Genomic DNA, 23,119 nt, shown 5'->3' with positions numbered 1-23,119 from the left:
AGAGCTTATACTTCTGATACACACTGGCTCTTTGACCCACCAAATCACTTACTCTCCCAGTACTCTAGGCAACCCCAAACATAAATTGCCAAGAAATGCCCATCTACATTGATGGAGGGTATTTGCTCACCATTATCACTGGTCCCATCTCTATCTCTAGTCCAAAAAAAAAAAACCTTAATAGAATTAAAAATTGTTTCCCATTTAAAGCTTTTTTAACAAGGTTTTAAACTAACATCCAAAAGAATCATCAATGACACTGTTCTGTATAGTACTCCAGAGGGTAGAGTCTACACAAATATTAACTGATTATAGCTATATCTGCCTAAATGCATACCAAACATGTCTCTAAATCCAGTATTTCTCTTGTTCTAGCCTCAAAAAAGAAGGGGGGAGAACCAGAAAAAAACTTGTTCAAAGGAAAAACGGCTTTGTGAGGTTTTTAACGTTTAAAGAAGTTTTTAGAAATCAGTATCCTGAATGCTTTCATATTTAATTCAAAATGCACTTTTCTAAATATAAAGACTAACTCTAATTTTCACTTTACAAGAAAAAGTGGGTATATGATATCTTATAAGAATAGCAAATTATTCCCATCTTCCTCCAAATACTGGACATATATACATACATGTATATATATATATATATATATATATATATATATATATATATACATACACATATATATATACATGTATATATATATGTTCTTTAAAAGCTTTAACTTTAATCAAGACTTCAAGTCCAAAACTTAATTTCACACTATCAAAATGTCTTGACAATAATTTTGCAATATCCACGATTCAACCAAAGACACAATCTATTATTACAATTCAAAGACAGTCAAGTCACCTAATCTAATTTCACTTCGGAGTTACCAGGTGAAAAACCTATTTAATTAACATGAAGGTACTTTTGGAGCCAATGATTGTTAGTTTACACTAGCACACTTTTTTGAAGTCATACATCTTTAATTTTCATTTTCTGTGGGTGTGAAAAACAAAAAAAAAAACTTCCTTACTACAGTAAATGCTAGAAAAATGGTAATCTGGGAATACATTATAATCTCCTCAAGGGTATACATTCTCCTAAACCACTCCCACTTTCACAGCCCCTACTCAATAGGGATGTGTCTACTACACAGTGTTAAGTCTCTTACACTCTCTCGCTATCTCTCTCTCTCACACACATACACTTGTGGAGGAGTGGATAAAAATTAAAGTGGTTAGATTCTTATCAGTAATACATTCGAATGGGCTACAGTTTAAAGCCTGGTAATTTGAATTTGTGCCGTAAATTTGGCGGTAGAAAGGGCACGAGATTTAGTGAGGGTCTCATCTAAACAATGGAGGCTCCACCAGCACCAATAGGTGGCAACTAGAGTCAAATATAATTGCCCCACGGTGGGGAGGAGGGGAGAGAGGGATGGTTCTCCTCATTCTTACCTACAAAGCCTACCCCAATTTCTTTCCTAGCTCCTGTTCCCCAGCAGGGGGTAGGGAAGGAGGGGGGGGGATGGGGACGGGGAGGGGGAAGGGAAACTTACCTAGGCCTACCTAGTTTCTGAAGCCTCCCCAGAGGCCCGCAGCTTGAGGTGCCTCCACCTCCCAGAGGCCGGCAGGACAGGAGGCCAAACCCTACAGGCCAGCTGGCCGCAAGAACCTGCAACTTTCACTTCCTTCCCCTTCTGGCTCCGTCCCCGCACCCTCAGCGCGGACCCGCCAACCGACAGCACCAACGTCAAACCCTCCACTAAAGCATTCACAGTAAGCGAGCTCCACCCGCCGCTTCCAGCCTCTGGGGGCGGGATTCCCTCGCCTGGGCCGGGAGACCGACATCCCAAAACTGCCCCCCGAGAGCGAGGCAGCCCAGCCGCCGCCGTGGCCGGGATCCCGGAACTGCCGGCGTCCGCACCGCGCCGCCCAGTTCGCGCCGGGCGTGGGAGTGCGGCCGCCGCGCAGAGTCGAGGGGCGCTGCCCGGGGCTCCGCCGGCCGCGCAGCGTGGGATTCCCCCACCTACGCTCCTTTCATACTCTCTTCTCCCCAGTTCTCGCATGGGGGCCAAGGCTGCCCTGGCCGGCTCGGGCAGAGTCTCCGAGGGCAGCCGCGTGAGCCCCGCAGGCTCAGCCCCCTCGCCAGCGCCCGCCAGGAGCCCACACTGGCAAAGGGGCGAGCCGAAACAAAAGGAGCGCTAACAAGGGCTGAGAAGACGGAAGAGCCGCCTCCAAGTGTCCCCGAGCCGCCCTCCCCCAGCCGCCACCCAGTCCCCGCTCTTACTCGTAGTGGCGGAAGATCTCGTTAGTAACTTTACAGTAGAAAACTTCCTCGTCGGGCCGCAGGTCCCCCGGCGGCTTCTGCCTCACGAACGGCTTTCGGTGCAGCAGCGGCATCTCCCCCGGCCGCCCGCGCTCGTCCCGCTTCCCTGACAAAATCGGAGGGGAGGGAAAAAAGCCGGTCAGGTGGGGGCCGCCGGGCGCTCGGGTCGCGGCGGCGGCGGCGGCAGAGGGCGTTGGCGAAACCGTGCGCCCCTTTTGTGGCCGCAGCTGCTCCGGCTCGGGCTCCGGCGGCGGCCCCGGCGAGTGAATCACTGAGTGAATGAGTGAGCCAGCCGTCCCTGCCGCGACTCCTCGGCCAGCCTCCCTCCCCCACCCCCGCGTCTCCTCCGAAGTCCCTCCTCCTCCTCTCCCTCTTCCTCCCCCTCTTCTTCCCCTCCTCCCCCTCCTCGCTCACAATGGGGCGCTGACGCTCCACGGCAGCCGGCGGTGTGGACAGCCTCCCCACCCCCAGCCCAGCCCCGCACACAAAAGTGCTAAAGAGAGGTAGGACCGCGAGAGGGGGAAGCCCCCGGCTTCTCTTCCTCTCGGGCTTTGTCTCTCCTCCCCACTTTACCACCCGGCTGACACCATCCCGACTCTTCAGTTACACTTTTCTCTCCTCTTACCTGCAATCGCGAAAAATGCCGCTTCTCTGCCTGCCCAACTACAAAGAAGGGGGAAACGAGGTTCCGCCAAAGATCGCTTAAATTCCTCCTCTTTTCCCTCCCCCTCTGCCTCCTCCTACTGTTTTGCTTTACATATATATAGCTATGTAGATAGAGTATGTCTATATCTTTATCTATAGATATGTCTATCTATATAGATAGATACAGGATAGTAGATCCCACAGCCACTTGCCATACTCTAGCTCCAAGGAAGTTTGTGTCTTGTTTTTTATCTACTTTCGGCTCTAAAGGAGGAAGAACTCTGGGGAGGAGCTTTGCACGTCCCACTTCTACCTTTTTATTGGCTGCTCAATGACTTTTATAGTTTGTCACTGCTACAGGAAGAGATAGCAAGCTAAAGAGAAGCCTGGGGGAGCTACATTATTAATGAATGGAGCAGTTCCTCGTGAAGTATCAGAAGCATCCTCCATATTTGCGATGAGTCTAAAAGATCTGTGGAAGATCTTGCTTTCATAAGTATATGGCTAACAAACTGAAGTCTTCATACTCAAAGTTGCGATCAAAGTGTTACTATATACATTGGGGGAAGGGGATCCAAAATACTTTTTTTAACTTTGATTATAAAATATAGGAATATAGAAAAGGAAAAAATTATTTGGCCCTTTAAAAATCAGAATTCTTATTTTTTAAAAAATTTACTTGCGGCAACATGCACTTTGGGAAAAATATGTAACTGGAGAATAGTTCAGTCAAGAAAAATTATTCAGCCACAAAAAGAAATTGCAGCAAGATCATAAAATCATAGATTTCAGGCCTGAAGGGGACTTTGAAGCTATCTGGTCCAAACCCCCTTATTTTAGAGAAGAAGAAACCGAATGCCAGAGAACTTAAGTGACATGTTCAAAGTAACACAAGTAATAAATGGCAGAGCCAAATGAGTTTATATAATAAAATATTTTATCATGGGACAAAATAAATTGCTATACCCAAAGGGTTTCCTTTAACGTTTTAACATACTTGTCTTTTGAAATGTTTTCCGATTATTCTGACCTGCAAAGTCTAATCTGTTGCTACTATAAGCTTTTAGTTCACGCATATCAAAAAATGTGGTTGAAATAACGATTACAGGGTATGAACCCCTATTTGAGGCATCTGAGGGACTCCTCCCCATCAAGGGAAGGCACGTGTGCACTGCCACCTTGCTGAAAGAACACAAGAACTACTCAGGTTCCCAGTGAATGAAATTGTCTTCAGGGAGATTGACAACTAAGCATCAGGTGGAAGGATTCTTGTTAGAGGACATGCCACTTCTTTCATAGGCCTGATAAAATGGGCATTTTTTTGTTTTGTTTTTAGTACTTCCTCTTCACATTTTTCCTTGCATCTTTTAGGATTTCTCTCCACCAACCCCACTCCCCAGCAGTTAACTTAATGGTAACTATAAGAAAAGCAGTACGTGGCTATTTTGCACGCGCTTGCCCAGGTAGCTGAGATGGGAAGACCTAAAATTCCTCTTTGCTTTTCACCTCTCTGTTTTCTGAGCACAAGTCAGGCACTAGAGTTCCAAAACACAGACTTTTATTTGCCCAAAGTATGGCAACACTGATATAGCAGTAGACAAGTACTTGCCTGAGGCTCAAGAGGAAGCATCCTTAGAAATGCCTTTCTCAGCCTTGCTTTTTGCTTAGGATAATACCAAATTCAAACATCCCCAAAAGTAGTACACCAGCCTCTCAAACAAATATTTCATCAACAGAATTCTTCTTAGAGAAGGATAATCACCAACCTGGCCCCTACAAGGGAAGTCCAAGTACTAGGCATCATCATGGAGAGGCAAGTAAATTAGACCTTGTCATACTTCCCCAATATTGCCTAGTTGCTTAGACAATGCAGGTGCAAAGGGAAGGATTGCTTTTTTTTTGGTGGGGGGGAGTCCTGTTGCCTATATTTGGGGAAAAAATAAATTGAGCTTTACCATGAATATATTTGGAAATTTTCCAGGAGTACTCTAGGTAGAGGCAATAAGCCAAAAAGAAAAACTAATTAGATCAGGCCCTCAGGATGGTACCCAGTCTGTGTAAGCTGGGAGTCCTGGGATCCCTTAAGCCACAGAGTTTCATCTGTATTTAGGATTCTTAGTCTCATTGTCAAGTATCCCAAAAATATTATTAGCAAAAACAGAAATATAACTTTATATGGTAATTTTCAAAAACAAATTTATCTGTAGTTGCATTTTCTCTTATGTAAACTTAGCATTGTACTTTCATAATACTTCAGCTAATATATTATTCCCAATTTTAAACTGTAATATTTCCTTGTGTTATATGTGCTATTTAATTCAAATCTTTACCTATTAACTGAAAATATTAAATTAATATTTAATTAGCTCCTAAATATTATATTGGTTCATTGTTAAGTCTAGTGAATGTAAGTTTAAAAAATGGTAATGAAACATTACTTTTGAAACCAAACAAAATTGATTTATATTTATAGCTCTCTTAACATTACCCAGATTGCCATTTAAATTTAAAGTCAAAAGCCCGTGCTAAAAAATTCACAATACTAATGTGCTAATATGTATACTTTATTCCTCTATTTTATCATCAGAATTATCATGTTAGTTGTTTTTCAAGAGTTAATGTCTTTTTGTGTATTTGAATGGTTTGATTTTTGGTAATGAAAAGGCATTACTCTATTAAACTATATAACAGTTAAAGATAAGCCATTAGCATGAAAGAAGCATTTTTGTCAAATATTGGTAATATTATAAAAGAAACCATGGAAGTAAAAGTGAAAAGGGAGAATACTGATAGCTATAAAAGAGGAAAGAGACTTATGCTTTATTTTTAAAAGTACCCTTAACATTAAGTTAAAAAGAAAACAGGTATGTGGAAGATTAGGAAGAGAAGGGGGCAATTAAGACTAGTTCCAGGTAGAATCACCTCCTTGTTTTAAATTTAAATGCCTAGAAGGCCCTGTGGCCCCAAAACTACTGACTAAAAGTATCCCTACCTGCCATGATTAAAAAAAGCCATTAATAAAATAAATTCCATTTTGGCTGGGAACTGAAGGATGGTTAAAATGGAAATATGTTGCTTGAGTAAATTTGCTTGAAATCCTCTCACACCACTGCACTCTTCTGATTCTCCTACTTCTCAGAATGTTTTTTTCTCTCTTCATTGACCCCTCTTAGTCTCCTGCCCCATAACTGTAGACATCATAATAATTATTTATATTCCTATAATAATTATTACAACAGGTTACATTTACATAAGGTTTGACAGTTTACAAAATGCTTACTTCACTAAAAGTCTATGAAGCAAGTAGTGCAAGTATGAAAAATGAAGACATTCAGGTTCAGAGCAGCTCAAGTGACCTCTTGCTTCAGCCATCTCAAGCCCCAATATCCTAACTCCTGCCCCTGTGCAAGTTAGGCTAATTTTTCCTTAACAGGTATTGAGGTTGGGGTTGGAACTTGGGAGTGGGGGAACAACTAAAGGCTCAGACTGTTGACATCTTTTCCCTGATGCTAAAGTTCAAAACAGCCACAAGGAGCTCCACACATCTTTCTGTGTTGCTTGAGACTGGTACAAAACTGTGAGTCTACTCAAGCAAAGGAGCTTTGCTCAGCTGAATCAATTTGAGGTGTCCCCAATTCCTTTCTTTGTTGAATATGGTCCTCCTACTCTGGCTAACTAAATCTCATTTTGTTAACTGTTTAGTGATCATCTCCAGATGCCTTGATCTGTTACAATATCAAACATACAATACCAGGGCACTCACCTGTTTCAGACCCAGCCCAGAACAACAGGACTAGAACATCATAAGCTCCTTGAAGTACAAGATAGGCAATGCAGAGGAAAATAAGCCCAAATTATTCTTTGTGCTTCTGACGGCGCTTTTGGTGATGCCACTGGATAGTTACTAACTGTGAGACACCTCTCTCACTTAGGCAATTAGAGAATAAACTTCCCTTCAGCCTTTCAACCAGGAGAGATTAATATGGGTAAGCTCTGTGTCCCTAAGAACTGTACTTTGAACTTGCATTAGACCATCTTCTAGATCCTGGGCCTTCCAACCCTGGTAATTTAAACTTCCAACTTCAAGAAGATATTCTTATAACTCAGTTTATCTTTAAAGCAACTGTTGGACATGTTGAATTTTGGGGGATTGAGATATTGCCCTCATTAGAAAAGGACAAATACAAAAGAACTTGTTTTGCTTTGCTCTCCCTGGGGCTGGATAACTTTGTATTGCTAATAGTCATCATCACCCAATTTCCTAGGAGGAAGCCTACTGAAAGAATCCTCTCAGCTTTAAGGAAGTTATATTTATGTGTGAATGGGGAAAGAACAGTTGGGTATAGAATGGCTTTATAAAAATGATAGTACAGCTGAATAAGCACTCAGTAGTCCTATAATTGTACATGGACAAAACCATAATTGAGGAATGGCAAGAGGGACCCTAACAATGAAAGAATGCAAACCAAGGAAGATCCCTAGGATTGTAAAATCATCTAACCGAATTGAAGGAAGTTTTTGGAGATTTGTTTGTTTTTTACATTTGATATTGGGAGGTCAACCAGAATTTTGCCAAATATAATATTGTGATTTTTTTGGTTTAAGCCACTGGGGGAGGTGTTTGAAAGAATAATGCTTAATTCTCCTCAAGAGCCTATAGACACTTCTGGAATTATGGATAATGTATAAACTGCCAATTATACCTCCCATTTAAACTGGCTGAGGTCCTGCATCAATTTCTACTCTCACACTAAAACTGATCTCTTTCTCTCTCTCTCTCTCTCTCCTCTCTCTCTCTCTCTCTCTCTCTCTCTCTCTCTCTCTCTCTCTCTCTCTCTCTCTCTCTTTCTCCCCTCCCCCAGTAAGAACTCTGTAAAGTACAGAGCTCAGACTCTAGATGCATTCTCCCACCCAAAAAGAAATTATTGCTGTTTGCACCTGGACAAGGCTCTGTGGAAGAGCCCATTCATCATAGGCTCTAAAAATTATATATGCAGAATAAAACAAAATAATTACGAGTGACCTGCACAAACAAGCAAATGTTATCCTTTTTATATAGGATATGGAAGTGACTGAAAACACTTAAATTAAGGCATTCAATTGTCCTGTATTATGTGGTATAAAGGTGGTGCCACGACAAAGGATTGTGCCAAAAGCTAGTAGTAGAATAGTCTAGCAACAAAAACTCCTGATTTGGAGTTAAGACAGTTCCCATAGCTATGCTTTCAACAAGCTCAGCTCCACAAAAATGACTTCACTCCTAGCAACATCAGATGACCAAATGAGATTAATTCTCCCCACCTCACTTGCCATTATCACCCCACCACTGGAGTTCAGTCAGAAAGGAGGAGGGGGAAGAAATCCTTGAGCTGCTTCAACCCTCACACAGACCTTACACTGGACTAGATCTGGTTTAGGGCCCTAGGGAATATGTCCCTTAGCAAGACCTGAGCTCAGCCCTAGGATCTCAGACAACTGCCTTGGTATGATTTCTTTTTAGCTATCCCCAGAACCCTGCCATGGCTGCAGAGTGACTCCCTCTCTCTGAACACTGGTGATCTTTAGTGTGATTTACAAAGTCCTCTGCATGGTGGAGAAAAAAAAAAGGTAGGGAGATCTTTTCTCTCATAGCAGGATAAGGCAGGTAAGTGCGGGAATGGGTAGTCAAAGTCAAGCTGAGTGTCTCTTCTTTCCCATTCCCAAAAGCTGTGAACCAAGTATAGTGGAAACATAAAGACTCACAACATTTGTTATTACATTTAAAGCTCTATGTAAATGCAAAGCACTTTACTTGTATTATCTGAGTCCTCACAATTACCTACCTGTGGTAGGAGCCACTATGAGAAAGTTTAAGTGACTTGCTTGGGGTCAGAGTTGGAGCCAAGATTCTAACTTAGGTTATGAGCAAAGTAGAATCATAGAAGCACCATGGAAACGAGCTGTGCAATTCCAGAGATACTTCTACCCTAAATGTTCTAACAGACTACTTGTGCCTTATCTGTGGTAGTGTCTCCCAAAGTACTGAACTGATAAGCCACAGCCAAACACAGCGTACCCTGACTCCAACATTGTGATGTCATTGGTCTACTTCCAAAAATGAAGGATATACAAACAACAACAAACATCCTGCCCCCTCCACTGCACCGCCTAGACCAGAGGTCTCAATCACTATCTTTGAAACCTTGAAAATAGTACATTTGGATTTGGAAACATACTTTCTCTTTCTCTGTTACTTCAGAAGGAAGACTAGAAGTGATAATCTACATGAAGGCAGATTTCAGTTCAATTTCAGCTATTGTAAGCAACTTGGCTTAGAGCAGTCAGAATGTTCCATGTGTGACCATGGGCTGGCAGGTCACTGAAATTCTCAGTCCCCTAAACAAATATTAATTCAATCAATAAACATTTATTAAGCACCTCCTATGTGCCAGGCACTGTGCTTAAGCACTGGGGATACAAAAAGAGGTAAAAGAGAATCCCTGCCCTCATGGAGAATTTATCCAAACTGTTTTGACAGTGCAACCCTGTTAATGTGCTACTGTGCTAATATGTTACATTATGAAAAGATACAAAAATAGAAATTAAGAGGGAATTAAAGCTGAAAAAGCAATTTTAGAATGTTTTATTAGTAATACAAAGCATCTTTTACTAAAATATTAATTTTAAATCTTTAAGTCTTAATATTAGTAATATATTCTCAATGTTCTGAGCAATTAACTGCTTTTGATGCCTTGTATTCTTAGAATCTCTAGTATGTCCTGCATTGATTAGCTGCTTTAAAATTTTGGATACTTCACTTAAATTCTTAGGAATTCACCAAATAAGCCATTATTTCTTCAAATCAACTTTCAAACTATATACATATATACATCTATATACACATATATATACATATATATATATACATATATATATATATGTATATATATATATATATAAAAGAAAGACACTAGTGGGATTAACAACAAGAAGAAAATAGCAGTAGAGAAGCCACTAAGATATTTTGTTCCAAAAGTACACAAGGAAACAAGGGAAAATCAAACAGAGGAGATGGTGGAAGAGCAGGTCTAAAACATCATGGACTAAATAAACCTCACAACACCTCGCCTACAAGGGAATCTTTGTTTTTTGTGGGACTAAATTACGGCATGAGAAGGCACATAAAAGGGGAAAAGAGAAGAAGAGCGGAACCATAATCAAGTCCAAGGTTAACATTAAAGGAAAAATGTTTCCACTAGTCACTCAAAAAGAAGAGGACCCACAGAAAAATAGGTGAAGAAACCACAGGGAGAAGAAAAAGGAGAAATCTCCTTTCAGTGGTGGGAAGAGTCCCAATAAAGAACTCTTCCATGAGGGGAAGGATGGAGAGAAATACTCTATGATGGGAGATGGGACCTTTACAATGCTAATGATAATCACTATACCATGATTTCTGTGATACAGCTAAAGCAGTCTTCAGGGAGAAATAATATCCCTAAAATCATATTAACAAAATGGGGGGGGGAGGAAGCAAATTAATGAACTGAATATTCATTTAAAAATTATAAAGCTAGCAAATAATTATAAACCTAAAATAAGCACTAGAGAAGATATTAAAATTAGAAATAAACTGAATATAAAACTCTAAAAATTGGTTCTTTAAAAATATTAGTGAAATTGATAGACCTTTAGCCAATTTAATTAAAATGAAAAGAATAGAAAATCAAATCAACAAAGCAGCAAATGAACAAGATGAAATTGCAGCAAAACTAGAATAAAAATTATCAGAACCTACTAAGCACAGTTATATGCTGACAATGCTAAGAACACAAAAGAAATAAAGGAATACCTTCAAAAATGTAAAACCCTCAAACTAACAGAAAACCAAATAAAAATCTTAGATAATCCAATATAAGAAAAGGAAATAGAATTGCCAAAGAAAACTCTCCTGCTCCTAATGATTCACAGGAGATTTTTTAAATTAATAATTCTAATGAAAAATTAGTACCAGTATAAATTATTCTGAAAAATCATAAAGCACTCTACCAGTTTCCTTTTATGAGAAAAATATTCCTAATCATTTTCCTTTGTTTTGCAGTATTTATTCATAGATGCCCAAACTTCTTTACTATATCTGGAAGCCATATTTCCTTCAGCTATTAATATTGTCCCTTTTGATTTATCTGCCTAAACTCAAGATCTTTGGATTTTCTTCCTCCTGAGATCTTTGATACTTTCTTCCCCACACCCACCCCCCTTATTCTTCCCTATTGCTCACTTTCTGACTCCCTCCCTTCTAAAGGGAGTTTCTCTGAGGGCCAGACCTCAAAGTGCCTCAGCTACCTCCTATGCTGGGCAATTCGTGGGTCACCAGTTTAGATCTCTGCCACAAGCAACGTTTCAGGGAGATAGAATTGGTCCTAGATGGTTGGTGGGCTCTTTTTTTTTTCCTTCAGGTTTAATAAAATATCACATAATGTCCTGTTTCGTTCCCTCTATTCCTTAGTTCTCTGACAGAGCAATGCTACCCTGGTGCTATTGCAGCCTATGCAAATTTCTGTTGTTCTGAGCTTGGCTCTTTGAGGTTCTGGGGGTCATGGTGTGGTGTTAAGCTCTATTTCAAGCCCAGACATGTGTTCTGCCCCTTTCCTTTTGTTCTTCTGCTTTCCTACAAAGAACTTTTGTAGTGAAGAATGCCACCATTGCTCTGGCTATCAAAACCTCAGCAAATTTTTGTTGTTTGCAGCTTGAATCTCCACAGCACTGGAAAAGAAGGTCAGGATGTAGAACTGAACATTGTAGCAAGCCCATGGCTCAGATAGCTAATGCAGTCTTTCTGCACGGGCACAGGGCATGGGGTGCTGAGTTATTCATTAATTCATGGAGTTTTTACCTTGTTTTCCTGGTGTCCTTGACCATGGAGACAGCTGAAATTGCTTTATATTTGGTGAATGATTTCTGTTTGAGGGAAGTTTGAGAGGTTGTGAAGATAGAGAAAAGTTAACCCTCTTTGACCTAGGAAGTGCTTCTCCCAGGGTTTTCTAAGTAAACCATCATGTCATTAGCACATAGAGATAATTTCATCCTCTCTTTGCCTACATTTATGCCTTGAATTTTTTGCTTTTATCTTGTTGCTAATGCCAACATTTCCAAAAATATATCAAATAGTAGAGGGAAAAAATGAGTATCCTTGCTTTACTCTCATATTTATTAGAAAAGGTTCTAGTGTATTCCCAGCTTTAAGCTGCGTTTTTGTGATAATTAAAAAGATTCCTCAATGCCTATTCTTTGTTGGGTTTCTAGCATAAGTGCTATACTTACTTTATCAAGGCTTTTTTTTCCCAACATGTACTGAGATAATCATGTGGTTTGGGATGTTTTTGTTGATTAACGATGCCAATTGTTTTTCTAATTTTAAGCCATCCTTTCCTCCTTTCATTAATGTGGTGTAAATCCACATTAATCTGATGATGATTTCTTAGATCAATAGGTATAGTATGTCTGATAGGACTTTATATACATACTTTAACAATACTGGTCTATAGTTCTTCTTTTGTATTTGCTTCTCAAACAACCTAGACAACAGAGAAGCAGGAGAGGTGAGCAAATGCAGCAGCCAAAGATGGCAACAGTGACAGCAGAGTCAACAATAAGAAACTTCTTTCCAAATGCACACATGGAGTTAGGGGCGAAAGCAAAAGTTATGTCTGTGATGGTGGAAAGGCATGCCTCAGGCAATATGGAAAGACCTTTGCAGCACTCCACCTATAGGCGAATCAGTTTTTTTGTAGGACTAAATTACAAAATGAGAGTGCATTGAAGGGTGAAGGGGAGGAGGAAGAGAAGGAACAAGGAGAAGTTTGTGATGTGTCTTGGTCAAGTTGAGGACTACAATGAGGGGAAGATGACTCCTATGGTCTCTTGGAAAAAGAAAAGCCTGCTGTAGATGAGTTAGGAGGAAAGGAGAGTGACTGAAAAGAGTAGGGGGGAAAGACAGAGGCTTTCTTTTGTTGGTGAGAGAAGGTGCCACTAATAAATGCTTCTTTGGGGGAAGAGATGTTCTGTGAAGGGAGATGGGGACCATGTGCTGGATGTTGTCTGTAGGATTTGATGCCTAAAAAGACTACTCATCTTGCCCTGGCAGGGGGCAGGGGAAGAGTTGAGAGTTCTTGGGGGCAATTGGTGCCTGGGAGAGTGGGATGGCATTGACCCAGGGAGGAAATTTTGAGGCAAATGGGGAAGGAAGATGAACAGGGGAGAGTATAAATCAAGGATGGGCTACATAATTAGGGATGTGTGTATTGAGGGGAAGGGGCAATCCTGCCTTGGGGCACTGTCCTCTCTGTAAGAATTGTAGGAATTGACATTTTTATGGGATTGAGGCACAATAAAAAGGGGGGGGCAACAAGGATCAAATTCTACAAAGCAATGGCAGAAACTGCTTAGAAGGGAGAACCCAGAATAGATGCCTTTGGAAATTTTGATTCCATGAAGAATGCAGAGAATAAGAAGGTCTGGGTAAGAATAAAGACCACAAACCAAAGGATGAGTATCTAGAATAAAAAGGGAGGATGGATAGTAAAGAAAGCAAGGGAGAGAAATCTTCTACATAGGCCTGCAAAAGAACACACATATTTCTAAGCAAAACACAGAACTTTTACAAAAAATGATCATGCATTAGGGCACAGAGATATTGGGGGGGGGGTAAAAAGTCAGAAATGGAAAGTACATCCTTTAATAATAATTATTATAAATAAATTTTTTAAAATACATAATAATAAAGTCACTGGTTCAGGGACTACAAACAAAAGACAGACCCAAATAGAGACTTAACATTGAAATCCTAAATAATGAGTAGGGCAAAGAACAAGTTATAGAAACAATGAGTAATTATGTGAAAGAAAATGATAATGATGAAATAACAAACCAAAATTTCTGAGATGTAGCTAAAGTAGTCCTCAGAGGAAAAATCATATCCCTATAAACATATATTAACAAAATAGAAAAAGAGAGGGTTAATTAACTGAATATGTTTTTTTTTTAAATTAGAAAGCCAACAAATAAATGAACCTAAAATAAGCAGAAACAAGGAAATATTAAAAATATGAGAAGAAATAGATAAATTAGAAACCAAAAAGAAAACAGAAATAATAGATGAAACTAAAAGCTGGTTCTCTGAAAATACTAATAAAATTAATAGTTTTAGGTAATCAGATTTTTTAAAGGGAAGAAAATCAAATAAAAAAATAGCAACAAAATCTCAAGAAAACGAGAAGAAATAAAAGGATCGGAACCTATTTTGCATAGTTGTATACTAACAAAACTGAAAAGACAAAAGATATGGAGGAATAGCTTCAAGAATATAAAATACCCAATCTTTCAGAAGACGAGAGAGATCTCAAGTAACTCAATCTCAAAAAAAGGAAATAAGATGCTATATAATGGAACTACTAAAGGGGGGAAAAATCTCCTTGATGGATTCACAGGTGATTTCTATGGAACATTTAAAGAACAATTAGTACTCATACTTCAAAATTATTCTCAAAAGAAAGCATTCTACTAGAATCCTTTTATGAGACAAATAAAGTCCTAATACCTAAACAAAAGAAAGACAACACAAAAAGAAAACTATAGGCCAATATAATTAATGAATACTGATTCAAAAACGTTTGACAAAATCCGGTCAGACTACAGTGATTTATCCAAAATGTCATTCATTTTGACCAAGTTGCATTTAGACCAGAGAAGCAACATTAGAAAAACAATCTACATAATCATATCAAAAACCAAAACATCCAAAACCACACAATTACCTCAACAGATGCAGAAAAGGCATTTGATAAAGTACAACACTCATTTATATTTAACAATACAAAACAAACTCTGCAAAGAATAGGCGTAGGACTTTCAAAAAATCATAAAAAGCATCTATCTAAAACTAAAAATAAGCACCATATGCAATGGAAATGCACTAGACACCTTTTCTAGTAAATATAGGAATAAAACAAGGATGTCCACTTTCCCCACTATTATTTGATGTGGTTCTAGAAATTCTAGCATCAACAATAAAACAAGAGAAAGATATTAAGATGCAGTTAAAACCATCTTTCTTTACTGATGATAATAAAGATGTACTTGGAAAAATCCTAGAGAATCAGCAAAGATACTAATTGGAACAAGAGCTTCAGAAAAGTTACAGCCTACAAAATAAATCTTCAAAAATCATTGGCTTCTGGGGCAGGTAAGTGGTACATTGGATAGAACTTCAGCCTTGGAGTCAGGAGGACCCGAGTTCAAATCCGACCTCAGATACTTGACACTTACTAGCTATGTGACCCTGGGCAAGTCACTTAACCCCAATTACCTCACCCTTCCTCCCCCCCAAAAAAAGAAGCAAAAAAATCATTGGCTTAAAAAATCAAAATGCATTTCTATATAATAATAACAGAATCTAAGATACAATAGTAGAAAAAGGAAATCTCATTCCAAATAACTACATAATGCATACATTATTTGGATATTAATTTTGCAAAGCACACCCACAGAAAACATTCATAGATTCAATTACAGAGTGCTCCTTAAAGAAATAAATAATTTAAATAGCTAGAGGAATATTCAGTGCTCATAGCTGGGCCATACCTATATAATAAAAAAGGACCATACTACCAAAGCTAACCTACATTTTTAATGCTATGCCAATCAAATTACCAAGGGTATGTATACTTTATAAAATAATATCAAAATTCATTTGGAAAAACAAAAGACCAAGAAGATCAAGAAGAAATAAATTATGAAAAGAGACAGATATGAAAGAGGAACTAGCACTTCCAGACCTCATTCATCAGAAGGATCTGCTATTGGCTAAAAAAATGAGATAGATTACTGGAACAGATTAGACTAAGGAAAATCAGAAACAACTGAACTCAATAAATTGTTCAATAAAGTAGAAAACATAAGTTGCCTAGGAAAGAACTCCTTATTTGATAGAAACTACTGGGAAAATTAGAAAGCAGTGGGGCATAAATTAGGCTTAAACCAACACCTTGCACCATATTCCACAATTCATTCTAAATGGATACGTGACTTTAACATAAAAAGATCATACTATTTGAGAGACAGGCAGATTATATTCCTCTCACAGCTATGAATGTGATATATAGAGGTAATTACAAACAAGATAAAATAAATAACTTTGATTACATGAATCTAAAAAGCACAGAAAAATTAATGTACCTAGGATAGGAAAGGAAGCAGTCAAATGGAAACAAAAATCTTTGAATCAATTTTCTCTGATAAGGACTGGGTATCTAAGATATACAAACAATTGAGAAGTACACATAAAACTAATGGGCATTCTCCAATAGATAAGTGGTCAAAGGATACAAACAGTTAAAAAAAAAGGAATTACAAAGTATACACTACTACATGAAAGAATGCTCCAAATCACTAATAATAACAGAAATGTAAATCAAATCAATCCTGAGGTTTCAACCTCATGCCCTGCAAATTGGCAAAACTGACAAAATATGCAATGTTGGCTAAGTTGTGGGATGACAGGCCATTAACACACAGTTGGATGAAGCTGTGAAATGGTACAACCATTTTGGAAAGCAATTTGGTATTGTGTAAATTAAATGACTAAAATGCCTTTACCCTTTGACCCAGAGGCTCCATTATTGGGCTTATACCCCAAGGAAGCCAGTGATAAGAACAAAGTCCCCATACACACTAAAATATTTGTGTTAGCACTTTTTGTGATAGCAAAAAATTAGAAACAACATAGATGCCCATGGCTAAGCAAATTGTGATATGTGAATGTGATGGAATATTAAATCTGTGCTGTAATAAATTGTGAAAATGATGAATACAGAAAAGTATGTCTTCATGAAGTGATGCAGAATGAAGTAAACAGAGCCAAGAAAAATATATACAAAATGACCACAACAATGTAAATTGAAAGAACGATCACACACAAATAATAAAAAATTAATATAGCAAAATTACAAAGATCAAGAATGATTTGAATGAAGAGGTATGAAAGGACAACCCCCAACCATTGAGGTGAGAGGTCCACAGGTGTTACACATTGCACATATTTTCAGATTGCTTTTTTTTCTTTTTTCTGTCTTTAAAGAAGATTATCTGTTATATAAGATGGCTGTTTGGGAAGGGGAGATGGGATACTAGGAAAACTATGATGATATAAAACAGCATTGATATATGGTCAAAGGATATGAACAGGCAGTTGTCAGAGGAAGAAATTAAAGCTATCTATAGTTATATGAAAAAATGCTCTAAATCACTATTGATTAGAGAAATGCAAATCAAAACAACTCTGAGGTACCACCTCACACCTATCAGACTGGCTAATATGACAAAACAGGAAAATGATAATGTTGGAGAAGATGTGGGAAAATTGGAACACTGATGCATTGTTGGTGGAGTTGTGAACTGATCCAACCATTTGGATAGCAATTTGGAACTATGCCCAAAGAGCTATAAAATTGTGCATACCCTTTGACCTAGCAATGCCACTACTAGGTCTGTATCCCAAAGAGATCATAAAAACAGGAAAAGAACTCACATGTACAAAAATATTTATAGCAGCTCTTTTTTGTGGTGGCAAAGAATTGGAAATTGAGGGGATGCCAATCAATTGGAGAATGGCTGAACAAGTTTTGGTATATGAATGTAATGGAATACCATTGTGCTATAAGCACATATGATGAGCAGGCAGACTTCAGAAAAACCTGGAAAGACTTATATGAACTGATGCTGAGTGAAATTAGTAGAACCAGGACAGCAATATACACAGTAACAGCCACATTGTGAGATGACTGAGTTTGATAGACTTGGCTCTTCTCAGCAATGCAAGGATCTAAGACAACTCCAAAAGACTCATGTTGGAAAATACTATCCACATCCAGAGAAAGAACTATGGAGTCTGAATGCATATGAAAGCATACTATTTGCTCTCCTTTTCTTTTCTTGTTTTGTTTTATTGCTTCATTCTTGTGGTTCCTCTCTTCAGTTTCTAATTCTTCTTTGCATCATGACTTATGGGAAAATATGCTAAATATGAATATAAGTAGAGCCTATATCAGATTGCACACTGTTCTGGGGAGGAAGGGGGAGAAGGTGGAGGAGAAAATCTAAAGATCAAAATCTTATGGAAGTGAATGTTGAAAACTAAAAATAAATTAATCATTTAAAAAAAGCAAAACATCAATAAAAATGTATTTAAAATAGAAAACAGAAAATTCAAATCCTAGGGCATCAGCAAAGATATTGAGACAATGCCTTCAGCAAAGTTGCAGTCTATAAAATAAACCCTCAAAAATCAGCAGCATTTCCATATAATAATTTAAAAATTGAAGAGGCAATAAAAGAAAGTGAAATCCCATTCCAAATAACTACAAAATGTATAAAATATTTGGGAATCAATCTACCAAAGCCCACAAAATACTTCTATAAATTCAATTAAAGAGTGTTCCTTAAAAATATAAAGAACTTAACTATCTAAAGGAATAATCAGTGTTCATGGCTAGAGTGTGTCACTATAATAAAAAAGGACAACACTACCAAAGTTAATTTACACTTTTAGTATTATAATGATCAAATTTTCAAAAGGATACTATATAAAACTCAATAAAATGGCAACAAAATTAATTTGGAAAAAGAAAAATATAATACAAAAAGGGCAATAATGATGGGGATAAAGTAGGAATAGAACTTTCAGGACTCAAACTATATTTTAAATAGTATTGGTTAAAAAATGGAGAGGTAGATCAATGGAACAGACTAGACTAGGTAGATCAATGAAACAGAGTAGACCAGGGAGAATGGAACTCTAACAACACAGCGTTCAACAACTGAGAAAACAGCAAATACTTAGGAAAGAACTCCCTATTTGAGAAAAGCTGCTGTGGAAAATGAAAAGCAGTTTCAGAAATTAGGCTTAGACCACCACTTTACACCATATTCCTAGGGAGCTAGGTAGTAAAGTTTACAGAGCATGGGATTTGGAGTCAGGAAGACCTGAGGTCAAATTCAGGCTCAGGCACTTACTAGTTGTGTAACCCTAGACAAGTCACTTAATCTCTATTTGCTTCACTTTCCTCATCTATAAAATAAGGATAATAATATTATCTACCTTACATGGTTGTTGAGAGGACATAATTATTTTAATATATGTAAAGTGATTTACAAACCTTAAAGCATTATATAAATGCTAGTTATAATTATCATTATTTCACAATGATTCTAAATAGATATATGACATTAATATTAAAGACTATACAGCTTTGAATAGAAGATATCTTCCTAACTAAACAAGGGGTAAAAGCAAATACAAAAGATAAATTAGCTGACTTTGATTACTGGAGACTGAAAAGCTTCTACACCAACAAAATTAATGCACCTAGGAAAAGGAGATTGGGGAAAATAATCTTTATATCAAATTTCTCTGATATAGGTTTGGTATCCAAGATATATAAGCAATTATCAGATTTGTGTGTGTTTTACCAAAAGCCATTCCCCAATGAATAAGTTGTCAAGTAATATATATGTACAAACAGTTCTCAAATTAAGAAATTACAAATTAACAACCATGTGAAAGAATGTTCCAAATCACTAATAATAAGAGAAATGCATATCAAAACAACCTCGATGTTTCACTTCATATGCTGAAATTGGCAAAAATGACTAAAAATGGTAATAGTAAATGGTGATGGGGTTTTGAGAAAGAGGCACACTAGTATATTGTTGATGGGGTTGTGGATCAGTACAATCATTTTGGAAAGCAATTTGGAATTATGTAAATAAAGTGACTAAAATACCCTTCGACCCAGAGATTTTAGAGGGCTCGTATCTATTGATAAGAAGAAAGTCCCTATATATACCAAAATATTTATAGCAGCATTATTTATGTGAGCAAAGAATTGGAAACAAAGTACATACCTGGAACAGCTAAACAAACTATGGTATAAGAATGTAAAGGAATATTACTGTAATGTAAGAAATTACAAGAATGCTAATACATTGTTGGTGGAGCTGTGAAATGATCCAACCATTTTGGAGAACAATTTGGAACTACGCCCAAAGGGCTACAAAAATGTGCATACCCTTTGATCCAGCAATAGCACTTCTAGGGCTATATCCCAAAGAGATCAAACAAATGGGAAAAGGACCCACATGTACAAAAATATACATAGCAGCTCTTTTTGTGGCGGCAAAGAATTGGAAATTGAGAGGATACCCATCAATTGGGGAATGGCTGAGCAAGCTGTGGTATATGAATGTAATGGAATACTATTGTGCTATAAGAAATGATGAACAGGCTAACTTCAAAAAAACCTGAGAAGACTTATATAGTCTGATGCTGAGTGAAGTGAGCAGAACCAAGAGAACGTTGTACACAATAGCAGCCATGTTATGCAATGACTAAGAATGTTAAACTGAACCCTTCTCAGCATTACGAGGATCTAAGACATCTCCAGAGGCCTCGGGATGGAAAATGCTGTCCACATCCAAAGAAAGAACTATGTAAGTCAAATCGCTCTCACTTATTTTTACCTTCTGTTGAGTTTTGTTTCGTCTTTCTGATGGTTCCTTCTATTGGTTTTAATTTTTACTTACAACTTCACTAATGTGAAAATATGTTTAATGGGTATGTAAATGTAAAGCCTATGTCAAATTGTGCACCGTCTTGGGGAGGGTGGGGGGGGGAGAAAAGGGAGAAAAAATTTTCAACTCAAAAGCATATAGAAAAAAAAATTAAAAAAATAAAAATTAAAAAGATTTGGAAAAAAACAAAAAAAAAAGAAATGACAAGAATGTAAATAAAACTAAGAGCTGGTTTTATGAAAAAACCAATAAAATAGATAAACCTTTGGTTAATTTAATTTAAAAAAAGAAAGAAGAAAACCAAATTACTAGTATCAAGAATGAAAAGGGTGAAGCTACCACCAAGGAAGAGGAAATGAAAACAATAATTAAGAATTATTTTGCCCAACCCTATGCCAACAAATTTGACAATCAGTGAAATGGATGCATATTTACAAAAATATAAATTGCCCAGATTAACAGAAAAGGAAGTAAAATACTTAAATAACCCCATCTCAGAAAAAGAAATTGAACAAGCCATTGATGAACTCCCTAGGAAAAAATCTCCAGGGCCAGATGGATTTACATGCAAATTCTATCAAACATTTAAAGAACAATTAATTCCAATACCATATAGACTGTTTGGGAAAACAGATGAAGAATTAATCTTACCAAATTCTTTTTATGATACAAATATGGTGCTGATACCTAAACCAGGAAGAGTCAAAACAGAAAGAAAATTATAGACCAATTTCTCTAATGAATATAGATGCAAAAATTTTAAACAAAATATTAGCAAATAGATTACAGCAACTTATCACAAGAATAATACACTATGACCAGGTAGGATTTATACCAGGAATGCAGGGTTGGTTCAATATTAGGAAAACTATCAGCATAATTGAGCATATCAACACCAAAACCAACAGAAACCACATGATCATCTCAATAGATGCAGAAAAAGCTTTTGACAAAATACAACACCCATTCCTATTAAAAACACTAGAAAGCATAGGTATAAATGGAGTCTTCCTTAAAATAATAAATAGCATCTATCTAAAACCTTCAGCAAGCATTATATGTAATGGGGACAAGCTAGAAGCATTTCCAATAAGATCAGGGGTGAAACAAGGATGTCCATTATCACCACTGTTATTCAATATGTACTGGAAACGTTAGCTTTAGCAATAAGAGAAGAAAAAGAAATTGAAGGCATTAGAATAGGCAAAGAAGAAACAAAGCTATCACTCTTTGCAGATGACATGATGATATACTTAGAGAATCCTAGAGAATCAAGTAAAAAACTACTTGAAATAATAAACAACTTTAGCAAAGTTGCAGGCTATAAAATAAACCCATAAATCATCAGCATTTCTATATATTACCAACAAAGCCCAACAGCAAGAGATAGAAAGAGAAATTCCATTTAAACTTACTGTAGACATTATAAAATATTTAGGAGTCTACCTCCCGAAACAAACCCAGGAACTCTATGAACACAATTACAAAACACTTTTCACACAAATAAAATCAGATCTAAATAATTGGAAAAACATCAGTTGCTCATGGGTAGGCTGAGCTAATATAATAAAAATGACAATCCTACCTAAGCTAATTTACTTATTCAGTGCCATACCAATCAAACTACCAAAAAATTATTTTATAGAGTTAGAAAAAATAATAACAAGATTCATTTGGAAGAACAAAAGGTCCAGAATATCAAAGGAACTAATGAAAAGAAATGCAGGGGAAGGTGGCCTAGCAATTCCAGATCTTAAATTGTATTATAAAGCAGCAATCATCAAAACTGCTTGGTACTGGCTAAGAAATAGAGGTGGATCAGTGGAATAGGTTAAATATGCAAGACACAGTAGTCAATGACTATAGTAATCTATTATTTGATAAACCCAAAGACCCCAGCTTCTGGGATAAGAACCCACTCTTTGAAAAAAAACTGCTGGGAAAACTGGAAAAGAGTATGGCAGAAACTAGGCATAGACCAAATCTCACACCATATACCAAAATAAAGTCAAAATGGGTTCATGATTTAGATATAAAGGCTGATACTATAAGCAAACTGGGAGACAAGGAATAGTTTACCTATCAGATCTATGGAGAACAGAAGAATTCATGACCAAACAGGAGATAGAGAACATTATGAAAAGCAAAATGGATAATTTTGATTACATTAAATTGAAAAGTTTTTGCACAAAGCCAATGCAACTAAGATTAGAAGGAAGGTAGAAAATTGGAAAGAATTTTTACAACCAGTTTCTCTGATAAGGGCCTCATTTCTAAAATATATAGAGAATTAAGACAAATTTATAAGAATACAAGCCATTCCCCAATTGATAAATGGTCAAAGGATGCAGACAGACAGTTCTCAATTGAAAAAATTAAAGCCATCTATAGTCATATGAAAAAATGCTCTAAATCATTGCTGATTAGAGAAATGCAAATCAAACCAGCTCTGAGGTACCACATCACACCTATCAGATTGGTCAACATGATAAATGTTGGAGAAGATGTGGGAAAACTGGAACACTAATGCATTGTTGGTGGAGTTTTGAAATGA

At 37.3% G+C, this 23,119-nt stretch overlaps 1 protein-coding gene across 8 annotated transcripts in view; it reads right to left on the bottom strand.

Moving 5' to 3' along the window:
• The window catches only part of BAZ1A (bromodomain adjacent to zinc finger domain 1A), a 196,055-nt gene that overhangs the window by 113,563 nt on the left and 59,373 nt on the right, over positions 1 to 23,119 (bottom strand). For 4 of the 8 annotated variants that reach the window (XM_078151578.1, XM_020974840.2, XM_078151582.1 and 1 more), the window contains exons 1-2: positions 2,942 to 3,217; positions 2,278 to 2,422 (exon numbers count right to left, since the gene is read on the bottom strand). In XM_078151578.1, the coding sequence (XP_078007704.1) occupies positions 2,278 to 2,390 (113 nt within the window). In that variant the 5' untranslated portion in view covers positions 2,391 to 2,422; positions 2,942 to 3,217. Of the gene's footprint in view, positions 1 to 2,277; positions 2,629 to 2,941; positions 3,218 to 8,783; positions 8,936 to 23,119 lie in introns of those variants that run through there. The other 4 variants (XM_078151580.1, XM_020974842.2, XM_078151579.1 and 1 more) reach the window with 3 other exon arrangements.

This window comes from Phascolarctos cinereus, unplaced genomic scaffold, assembly GCF_003287225.1.
Source record: "Phascolarctos cinereus isolate Bilbo 61053 unplaced genomic scaffold, phaCin_HiC Scaffold_3;HRSCAF=262, whole genome shotgun sequence".
NCBI lineage: Eukaryota > Metazoa > Chordata > Mammalia > Diprotodontia > Phascolarctidae > Phascolarctos > Phascolarctos cinereus.
The sequence above is the reverse complement of the archived record's forward strand: the minus strand, read 5'-3'. Positions and strand labels throughout refer to the sequence as shown.